This window comes from Podarcis erhardii, assembly GCF_964252035.2.
Source record: "Podarcis erhardii genome assembly, chromosome: 1".
Classification (NCBI taxonomy): domain Eukaryota; kingdom Metazoa; phylum Chordata; class Lepidosauria; order Squamata; family Lacertidae; genus Podarcis; species Podarcis erhardii.
Window position 1 is genome coordinate 101,652,625 of NC_138497.1, and position 11,447 is coordinate 101,664,071.

Sequence of the window (11,447 nt, forward strand, 5' to 3'; positions counted from 1 at the left end):
TTAGGCTGGTAGGATGGTGGGGTCATGACTTCAAAACCCGGTTTCTCATGGAAAACAGTATGTATATTTCATATTCAGTTTTATGTAAGGATTTATTTTATGGTTTATTTAGATTGTATAATCAGATTCTTTCCCCCCAACCATAAAAAGAAGAACAAACAATGACCAAGAAGGCCACATTCCTACTTCTGATTTAACAGGCCTTTGCAGAGCGAAGTTTTATGTCATTTTTTGAGTTGCTGTACTTTACAGCCTGGTGACTCAATATTAAAATGTTTTTAAGATGCTATATCATTTTGCTATGTTGTGATTTGCTGAGCTGAAAGGCTTTTGTAATAGTGAGTAACAATTATTCCTTGTCCCACAAATCCCTGGGCCAGAAATAGAGAAGGCCAAGAACATGTCAGATATATATATTATTTCCAACGACTTAACATGTACCGGAGCATAAACTTCTGCCTGTTTCACGGCAACAGGGATGGCAAAGAAAGCTTCTTTTGCCGCTTCTGTTGCACTCTCAAGTAGCTGTCCAGCAGAGTTTTTCTGAGTGGTGAGAGGTTTGTTAACATCTCTCCTGATAAATGGGATGTTGGCGCCCCCTGAAGATTGCTGTAACATGTTTGCTAAGCACTTGAATTATAAAAGTATTAGTCTTCACAAGAACTTGAATGTTCTGGTTGTGGCAGGTACAAATGAAGTGTCCAACACACCACCTGGTCACATTTTATGGGATCAGTTTCATTTTTTGAGGCCTGAAAATGTGAACAAGGTGGTTGCAGCTGTCAGCCTTCTTGATTTGCTCACTTTGCCTAATAAAGGCGAGCTGGGTGTGGTCAGGTGGGTCTAGGGTGTGGTGAATGTCTTACTGTGTGAAGGAAAAGGATATACTGCCGTGAAGAAGAAGATGGTATTGCATCTACTCCTTAAAAACCGATGTTGGACTCAAAGGCTTTTGACAGCTACCACCTGATTGCTAATACTTTTTTTTTGAGGAAGGTGCTTCAACTGCAGCAACTCTTGGAAGATACTGATTCTCTTTATCCTTCCCAGGATAGGTTCAGGCCCATTTCACGGACTGAATCATAATCTGTTGCCCCATTGACCTTTATGGAGAGAGGGGTAGGATTGCAACCCTGTGGCTTCCACTCAATATTTGGGCTGGTTTTAATATAATGAACTATGGTGTTTTATTAGCCTGTCTCTGTGGGAAAGAGTTGAGAGGCTCTGTTTTGCAACGGTTCTGCTCCTACCTATGGCAGGATCCAGAGAGCATAAGGTGATTATACCATGAATCCCTGGAGTTTTGCCATAGGGAACCATTTCATTGCCAAAGCTAGTTTAACTTCCAATATGAAGCTGTTGGGAGCAGTTATGTAGAGATTTGGAGCCTGGTGTCATCAATATGTGAAGTTGATAATGCTTAGCTATATTTCTCTAATTTTTTGGAGGGGGAGGGGGGCATGCAGGTCCTAACCAACGCTGTATGCATTGTATGTATGATGCCCGTATGCCTTGGTACACTGGATGAGGGCTAACAAAACCAAAAGTACTTTCTGACAAGATGGAAACCTTGTGAGTGATTGGTTCTTGGTTCTGGGAACAAACAAAAGCTAGGGATCTAATAGAATATGTTCATCTTGCAGAATTGCAACTGAGCCCTGGCATCAATGGATTTCGACTATCAAACCCTTCGATTTTATTGGTGTGCGCCCTCCATGCTAGTTTAGAGGTGAGCAATTACATTTTCATGACAGATCAAGTACAAACAAATGAAGCAATTTGTGTAGTATTAACCTACTTTGCGTTCTATACAGCAGTTAAACAAAAAGTCTGGTTGAAGACTAATGTAATATAAAAAGGATGATCTCACTACTATGAATATACTGCCAGCCTTAACATCTGCTTGTAGCATACCAGTGAAGAGAACACTGGAATTCCTGCCTGGTTGCTGCCTCTACTATGGTTTCAAACAAAATGCCACTCCTTCCCTTCCCCAGAGTGGCTGGAGAAACCCAGCCATATGGCTAGGGTAATAATAATAATAATAATAATAATAATAATAATAATAATAATAATTTTGTGCCACATAACTTGCTTGGAGGAGGAGAAAGCAGAACTAGCATCTTGATGGAATGCTAGAGACAGGCATTAATTTTAAAACAAAGCTGAAGTATGTTCTAACACCATAAATTCTTTTTTTAAAATAATGAACCTGTCTTCAGCTAGTTGTCACATACTAAAGCAGCACTTGTGTGTTCACATGTGGATTTTTATTTTTTTGGCAAGAAATCAAGAGGTCAGATAGGTGTCGTATACAGCTACTGGTGAGCTGAAAGTCCCTTAAGGATGTTTTTCCAGTGAAAATAGGGTGGCGCTGTGGGCAAAGAGAAAGAAGAAAATACAGAAGTAAGGGGGGGGGGATTGGTGCATTGGGATTTTCTAGGAAAAGTAGTAGCAGTGCCCCTTCCCCTCTTCTTGCTTTATAAAATAATTTTGCTGCTGCTGCCAGTAGTAGATGTCACCATCCCCTCTCCCCCAACAGTATCCTAGTACATTGTCCCAGGCAAGGAATGTGCTGTCTGGATTGTCATTGCTTTCAGTGGCAACAAAAGTACAGTATGTTTAAAGTTAAGAAATTGTGTGGAGAGGGTGGCTGTGCTGCCAACATCACTTTTCACAGTAAGTCCCTTTCTCCTGAAAATAGTTATTTTATGCCCAATGGAGAAAAATAGCCAAAACAGTCCCAACTTTCACAGCTGTGAATGGGCATTCAAAATATTCATCTCAGCCTTATGGGGCTGACTTACAAATATTAATTTGAACTAGCCATATATTGGATCACAACCATCTGCTCTTCCTTAACATTACTTAATTTTGAATGTTTTACACTACTAGACGCATAGTGCCAAGTCACTAGGTCATTTCCCCATTCTTATAATGGCTACAAAGTAAGACTGCTTCATCTCATAATATTTCCAGGGTCATTTTCACTTGCATTTCAAGATACCTTTATATTTTTTCTGTTCATTGCTTAGCAGACTGACCTGGACTATGTACCAAAAGGCCAGGCATGTGACCACAGATGTTTGTATCTTGACATACATCTAGCAGTCACCCATAATGTAGAATAAGATCTTATGGCTCCCTTGCTTGATTTATCAGTTGATGCACAGGAGAACAAAATGAAGGTAGATGCGAAATTTAAATGTGTTATAAAAGTTTCGCTTGTGAATCTGCAAGGTTTCTACAAGGAAGTAAAGTGCGCGTCCAATACAGATACAATGGAAATAGATAATGTATCTTGGAACAATATTTGAGATAGGGAATCATTATTGTCCCAACTTCCTTCTCATATGTGAGTTCCTAAGGGGGAAAATATTTTCTCAGAGCTTAAAAGAAGAGACTTCTATCAATTGTCATTTCCATGCACAGAATGTCTAGTGTTCTGTGATGATTCCTGGAATTGGCTTGTTTGTAGAAAACCATCAGCAATCTTCAGGATGGGATTATATAATGATGTTGACTCATAATGCCACTTACATGCTGATTTCTGTCAGATGCTAATTTAGTGCGTGCATATTTGAATGAAAAATAATATTTTATAACTTTCTGTAACCTGCAACATTCAAAGTTTTTAAAACGTACTTGTATTCATTGCAGCCTTTAGTTGTCTGTTAGGGACATTCTGAATCCATCTGGGGGAAAAATAATTTTCTAAATGCTATCATCAGTCCTAAATAAATAAAGCCAGAGAATTATCAGTAATTTTACTGTTTGCTTTTCCTGCTCTGAAAAATTGCAAAGGGGCACGGCAATACTTTTTCTTCTGTTTGGCAATTCATTTTGTTTGTCCTTAAACATCTCTTGTATTTTTGTAAACTTTATGTGACCTTAGAGATGCTTCTCCGCTCTGACCCAGATGGTGCTGTTCATAAGGGGGAGGGGGAGCAGCCATTTAGCCCACGGCAGGGGGTCAAAGGCAATGAGAGCTCATCAGTTTCTATGGACTTGCCTTTTTGCGCCTGTGTTCCTCTTTTGGCACAGTCAGGATTCCCTTGTGCTAATTGCTGTAGTACAGTGAAATAGAATGTGTATCTGGCAAGAGATGGCTTGCAAAATTGTTTCCCATCTTGCTCTGGGATGCATTAAACAGAGGGTACAGCTTCTAAAGAAAATACTAAGCAATGGAAGTGTAAATGCACAGCAAGGACAATCTCTTGCCTTTTGCGAGGGGAGAATGTTTGTTGTGGGGACATTATTCCTGGCAGCATTCCCACACCCCTTGCAAAGTCACAAGTGAATAGACTTTATATGGCCTAATCTTGCAGGAAGAAACCCTAAGTTTCTGCAACCGTAGGCAGCTTCTACATAAAGGCGCACAATATTTTTACCCCCTTGTGCATCCCAAGTCTCAGTGCCATTAAACTGGTGGCATTCTTATTCTCAAGGCCACCCTCCAAGCAGTGTAGGGTACAAGTTCCAAAAAACAATCGCCTTATGCTGTTCCTAGGGAAGAGGGAGAAATTCAGTTCAGTTCACATTTAAAGGCAAACCTGCCTAACTGCTTTCCAAAACAATATTCAAACTGGAACACGGCCATCCTTGAAATTCACTCTTCTCCAAATTTTGCAGCACAGTTCTTCTGCTAAGGAATGTATATGCAAAAAAATGCATGTACTAGAGTCAAGTGTGCATAAAAATATAAACTTTAGCAAAAATAAGAGAAAATGTGTTAGATTAGGGGAAACTGCTTTGGAAGATGTTTATATTAGGCAGGATTGCTTACATTGAGTATATTAGGTAGAAATTCACACTACAATTCTGGTGAATTTTCATGACATTTAAAGAAAAAATTCAGAGTGATGTGAGAATGTGTAGAAATGAAATTAAGATTGGAAAAAATAAGAAACAGAGAAGAACATAAACTGAAAGATTCTCCCATCCCTAGTCGTTCCTTTCTAGGGATGAGTCTGTTCTTCCTTGGAACTACAGCAATCAGATTGAAACAACAATTTCATTAGATGATAATGAAAATATCTTTACTTGGTGCCAAAAAATAGAACAGACTTAGAACCAGGAAAATCTCCCTAGGATAGCACCACCAAGAAGCCGCTATCACCAGTCATTACCCATCTCGCATCAGCCAAAACGGGGACCAGAAGAAGGGACTTTAAATATAGCTGTACTATGAGGATAACATTTCTGACCTAGTTTGCATTGCTCTTATAAGGATTACTGAGAGAAAACATTTTTCTCCTGAGCACAGCATCTGCATATTGTGGACAGCTTGAGAATGAAACTCACGACAGCATTCATACATTTATGTTCACAAATGTTCTTCCCAACCATATGAGTGCTCTTGTGCACTCAGGTGCAGATATATCTACTTTCATTAAAATGACTGGCTTTATTTCTGGTACTAAGTTTTTATCTTACAATACTCAAAAGTCACTTTTTGCAAAGCTAAAGTAGATCATAGGATATAGGCTTTGTAGAGAAGGATGCAGTTTATATTTGTCTGGGCTCTCTTTGTTTTGCTGCAATGATGTAGTTGTCTGTTTTTATTTTAAATATAGGTATTTGGTCAAACTACAATGAAACTCCTGAGAAGGAAATCCATTCTTCTGACTGGTTACTTGGAATATTTGATAAAGCATTACTATAGTGAAGATACAAATGACCCTGAGCAGCCCTTTGTAAGAATAATCACACCTTCCCAAATTGAAGAAAGAGGATGCCAGCTCACACTGGTCTTCTCAGTTCCAATTAAGGATATTTTTAAAGAGTTGGAAAAAAGAGGTGTCGCTGTAAGTAACCAAGGCTTCACATTGCTTTAACAAAGATAGTGGGCTCTGTGATAATTCTAGAATTGCTTCTGTTCACCGCTGCTTAGGTCAGAAGGAAGAGGGGGAATCAGAATACTGATATGGTTCTTCAAAACACATTAATTGGTTTATAGTGGTGTTATTATGTTTGCCCTGGGGGACAAACAAAATAAAATATATAAGGTGATACCTTTATTGTAGACTTCCCCAGCAAAAATAAATGCATGCATGCAAGAAAAGGTATCACTTGACTATCTTGAGCATTTTAAGGCTTAATTCAAATCACTTTTGAAGCTGTCTATATTGCATTGGACTTATAGTAGTGGCACTGATTAACTGAGCTGGTGTGATGGCCCGGAACGCTCACAGAACTAAACAGTTCGCAGCTTCTGGAAGAGAACAGAAAGTTGCCAGTTGGGCTAGGATTAAAATCTTGCACAGGAATAGATTAAAAGACTGGGGAGAGGTCCCAAACAGGAACTGTAGAGGTGAGGAGGCTGAAGGAAGAATGCAGAAGTGTGAGTAATGGGCTGAATAGTTAGAAGAGAGTGTAGTTCAAAAGGAGTTGAGAGTAGAAGACAGAGGAAATGGAAAACTGAGGCAAGAAGGAACTAGTTGGAGAAAAGGATCTGAAGCAAATCCACAGCATTAAGATTAAGAGGAGTTGTGTGCTATGGAAGGGGAAACTAAACTGTGAAGGCGTCTGCCCAGGAAAGAGGGGCCCCCGCTTGTCACCTTTCTCATATCTTTCTAGCCACTGACAAAACAAAAGTGAGATGTTTTTACAATCTACTAGAAATGGCTTCTTAACATATCATTTGAAAGGGTGGTATGTGCCTATGTGTTTCAATAATATGCTGCCATGACAGTCTCTCAGCTATTACTTATTTGTAAGATAATGTAATGCACAAAGTCAGAGGCAGCTTCCCTGACCTGACCTACTTTATCATTCTTGCTCTCCACTGCCACTTATTTCCCACCCACAATCCCTTTTCCTCACAAGAATTCTCAGAATCCCAGAGCACCAACATTCTAGAACAGCAGGTCTTGGGGGGCCACCACCACAATTCCCTTTTCTTTTAAGAAACCAATCCTGAAAATCAGTATTAACATGACTATTAGTTTCCTACACCTTCCCTGTGTAGGAAATGACAATCTGGGCTCCTAAAGCAATGGGATTTCTTATTTCTGCATTGGTCCTTGTCCTCTGGCATAGGGTGTGACTATGCCAGAGCTCAGAGGTCTCTGAAAACATTCTGATGCATATAGCAACTAGTTTCCAAATATCACATAATAACTCATTTGTATTAATTTCTCTTCCCCTTGTCCCCCTGATTTTTCAGCTTGGAATGGCAAAACATGAATTAGTATCTACCTTCCCTTCTAAAAAAAAAGGCTTATTGTGATTTTAACATCCCAACCCTACACTTAGTTACATAGCAGCAAGCCACATTAAACATGAGGCTTACTTCTTTGAGTAAACATATATAGAATTGCACTGTAAAATATACCATGGAAAAATCAATACCAAGAACCCTAGCTCTCCATCTTTCCCCTCTATTCTCAGTTTATATAGGCCAGAAATGGGAGAAAGCATTGCATTTGGCCAGCATTATAACAGGAGCACAAACTTTATGTTAGCTTTGCTGCTTTTGGAGTTTGGCAAACAAATATGAAGCTATATTAATTTGCTAGATGTTTATTGGCTGTTTTGCAGTGTGACATTCGGGAACCCAATGCTCTCCGTGTTGCCCCAGTTCCTCTCTACAATTCTTTCCATGACGTGCACAGATTTATTGAAATCCTGGGATCTGCAATGGCATCTGTAAAGCAAAGAACAAACACTGCAGCACTTTCCTGATCTTACTGATGGTGCAGCTATACTTTTTAATCTCTTACTAAGATGCATCAATGCTTCTGAGCAATTTTTGTTTGTTTGTTTGTTTGTTTCTCTTGGGCTGGGCTATATGTATTCCACCCATTTGCCCCAAAAGATTAATTTTGCTTGGATAGTTATTTACAATAGATACACTTTTTATTAAAACTCATTATTTCTACTTATTTGGGCTCCATAAATTAATATGCTTTATGTATTTTAATAGGGTTAGTCTTTAGCATTCTAGATACTTTCTTCATTTAGATAATTCTGGTTTACTTCTGACAGGCGAAACAGAAAGACAGCTGCAAACCTAATCTTTGTCTAATGTCACTGTGTGGAATAAGGCACTATATACAACTCTGCATTGGATTTTAAGCACAATTTCTATTAAAGGGAATTTTAATTTGCGCTGAAATTGTATTCATAAGCATCTAAGTAGAATTTAAGAATTCACAAATGACTTAAGTTTTAGACATCTCAACTTTTGTTTAAATGTATTTAGCGTTTCTCACAAACCTTCTGCTGAGTTGCTTTGCTCACTTATAGCCGTTTATGAAGGATTTACAGCTCCCCTGGATACCCAGGCAAAATAATGGCCCAGAAGCCTGCTTCTTTAGAAGAACAGATCCAGGGGGATCCTGATCTATATCTATTTGGGCTCTTGTGGTCATCAAGGCATATGTGTTGACATCGTACCTCTGACATTGGTTTTAAAAGAATGCCAATCTTCTGGAATGCTGTTTTGTTCTTCAACGTGCTCAGTGATTGTAAAACACTTCCATTAAGCAAGTGGGGCTTGACTCCTAATTCAGTGTAGAATCATGGGCTTATCTTGTAAGTGCACCAGATGTGGTATGATTGAGGCAAATGTATGCTGCTTAGTAAACTGTCACTGTAATCCACCACCATATCCGTCTAATCACTGGGCCATCTGAAAAATATTTAGACATTATGCTGTCTGAATATGTAAGGAGCAGCAAGAGACCAACATTTTGTACATCAACCATCAGTGTATATTGCACCAAACTCACTTTATCCCACTGTAACAAACTTTGCATTAATCTTGTACTTCAGGCATTCCCCCTCCCCCAATATGTTGCATATGGGGAACTATAATCTATAAAGTATACATTTTGTATGAGAGAAATATGGCAAAATGAGTTGAGTGTGAAGACAAAGGAAAGGTGGAGAGCACAGTTCTGGTAAGTCTTGGTGACATGGTATCTAGATAGCTGGTGATCCTTTAGTCCTTTTTAATACGTTTTTTTCTGAATGCTTACTGGATATTCATAAAAATTATCTGGGTTTGTGTTTGAATTCAGCCATGATGCTATAGCCAGTTCTGAATGGATGTATTTGTATAAGACAGCTCTCTGCCAATACTTAATTTACATGGGTATTCTTACAACATTTTCAGTGTACTGCTGATACCATGTGTGAATAAGCCCCAGGAAGCCTATGATAACTTACTGTGCTGTATAACATTCCATATATGCCACTTATTAAATAATGAGGAAAATGAGGACTTTAAAGAGTAACTTTTAAAAAGCAAACTTTTTTTTTTTTTTTCCAGAATTGTAACTCTGGAAATTTGCATTTTTAGTTACAGCAGGTAGTAAAGTCAAACCAATGGAGAATAACAATAACGGCTGCCTTCTGCATTGTTTTTGCTGCATTAGCAGCACTGAACTGACCCCTCCAGGACACAACTCTGGGCAGTGTGTTTGGAGGTCCTGGGCTGTTCAGATAACAAGACCCACCCCCCTCGGCCTTGCTGATGTGGTCCACAGGAATAAATTTGGTATCAGCTTGGCTGCAGGAGTTGCCAGAAGGAAATGTATAAGACACCATCCAACCATCTTAGGGAGTCCACTCTGGATTTGTGTAACTCCTTAGCCTTTTATTCTCCTGAAGATTTCCCACAAAGCAGTGGGTACAGATTTTTCCTTGGGGTTTACTCCTGAAGCAGGGATGCGGGTGGTGCTGTGGTGTAAACCACTGAGCCTCTTGGGCTTGTTGATCAGAAGGTCGCGGTTTGAATCCGTACGATGGAGTGAGCTCCCATTGCTCTGTCCCAGCTTCTGTCAACCTAGCAATTAGAAAGCATGCCAGTGCAAGCAGATAAATAGGTACCCGCTGCGGCGGGAAGGTAAACACCATTTACGTGCGCTCTGGCTTCTGTCACAGTGTTCTGTTGTGCCAGAAGTGGAAAGTTGTCTGTAGACAAATGCTGGCTCCCTCGGCCTGAAGCGAGATGAGCGCTGCACCCCATGGTTGCCTTTGACTGGACTTAACTGTCCAGGGGTCCTTTACCTTACTTTTACTTACCTTACTCCTGAAGCCTTCCTCACAAATTAGTATAGCTGCAAGGCAGCAGAGGTTTAAGATCATAGTTTTCATTCTCCTAGCTGGGCTACCTTCCCAGGTTGGTGAGCCCCATCTGCCCACATTTCCGTCTGCAACATGCACTGTAACCAACTTCTTTTACCATTTGTCCCATTACTGGTCTCATCCACTCAATCCGCCAGATTCATATGCAGGGGAAGTCCCTAATTCACCAAGAGTTTGAGACCCATTTATCATAGAATCATAGAATCATAGAGTTGGAAGAGACCACAAGGGCCATCGAGTCCAACCCCCTGCCAAGCAGGAAACACCATCAGAGCACTCCTGACATATGGTTGTCAAGCCTCTGCTTAAAGACCTCCAAAGAAGGACACGCCACCACCCTCCTTGGCAGCAAATTCCACTGTCAAACAGCTCTTACTGTCAGGAAGTTCTTCCTAATGTTTAGGTGGAATCTTTTTTCTTGTAGTTTGGAACCATTGCTCCGTGTCCGCTTCTCTGGAGCAGCAGAAAACAACCTTTCTCCCTCCTCTATGTGACATCCTTTTATATATTTGAACATGGCTATCATATCACCCCTTAACCTCCTCTTCTCCAGTCTAAACATGCCCAGCTCCCTTAGCCGTTCCTCATAAGGCATCGTTTCCAGGCCTTTGAGCATTTTGGTTGGCCTCCTCTGGACACGTTCCAGTTTGTCAGTGTCCTTCTTGAACTGTGGTGCCAGAACTGGACACAGTACTCCAGGTGAGGTCTGACCAGAGCAGAATACAGTGGCACTATTACTTCCCTTGATCTAGATGCAATACTCCTATTGATGCAGCCCAGAATTGCATTGGCTTTTTTAGCTGCCGCGTCACACTGTTGGCTCATGTCAAGTTTGTGGTCAACCAAGACTCCTAGATCCTTTTCACATGTACTGCTCTCAAGCCAGGTGTCACCCATCTTGTATTTGTGCCTCTCATTTTTTTTGCCCAAGTGCAATACTTTACATTTCTCCCTATTAAAATTCATCTTGTTTGTTTTGGCCCAGTTCTCTAATCTGTCAAGGTCGTTTTGAAGTGTGATCCTGTCCTCTGGGGTGTTAGCCACCCCTCCCAGTTTGGTGTCAGGTTGGTGTCATTTGCTACCCTCACCTGGTTTAACCAGCCAGCCAAAGCCATTTCCTGGGGTGTAACAGCTTCTAGGATCCACAGGTGAGAGCTGAATGCAGGGTGGGGACCAAAGGTGGTCAAACTAGCCCAGAAGGAGCATGATGTCTCCTTCACCAGAAGTACTACCCCTCCCCTAACACCCCATACACCCCAGAAACAGTGTACAGTACAGTAAGACAAAATACAAAAGATTAGACTCTAAAACTCAATAAAACCATTTATATAGTTCTACAAGTAAAATTTCAA

At 40.4% G+C, this 11,447-nt stretch overlaps 1 protein-coding gene across 5 annotated transcripts in view; it reads left to right on the forward strand.

Annotated features, from left to right (window-relative positions):
• The window catches only part of KYNU (kynureninase), a 94,179-nt gene extending 85,573 nt beyond the window's left edge, over window positions 1-8,606 (forward strand). For all 5 annotated transcript variants that reach the window (XM_081872945.1, XM_081872944.1, XM_081872942.1 and 2 more), the window contains 4 exons: window positions 5-57; window positions 1,644-1,729; window positions 5,577-5,807; window positions 7,543-8,606. In XM_081872945.1, the coding sequence (XP_081729071.1) occupies window positions 5-57; window positions 1,644-1,729; window positions 5,577-5,807; window positions 7,543-7,686 (514 nt within the window). In that variant the 3' untranslated portion in view covers window positions 7,687-8,606. The remainder of the gene's footprint in view (window positions 1-4; window positions 58-1,643; window positions 1,730-5,576; window positions 5,808-7,542) is intronic.
• The last annotated feature ends 2,841 nt before the right edge of the window (window positions 8,607-11,447 follow it).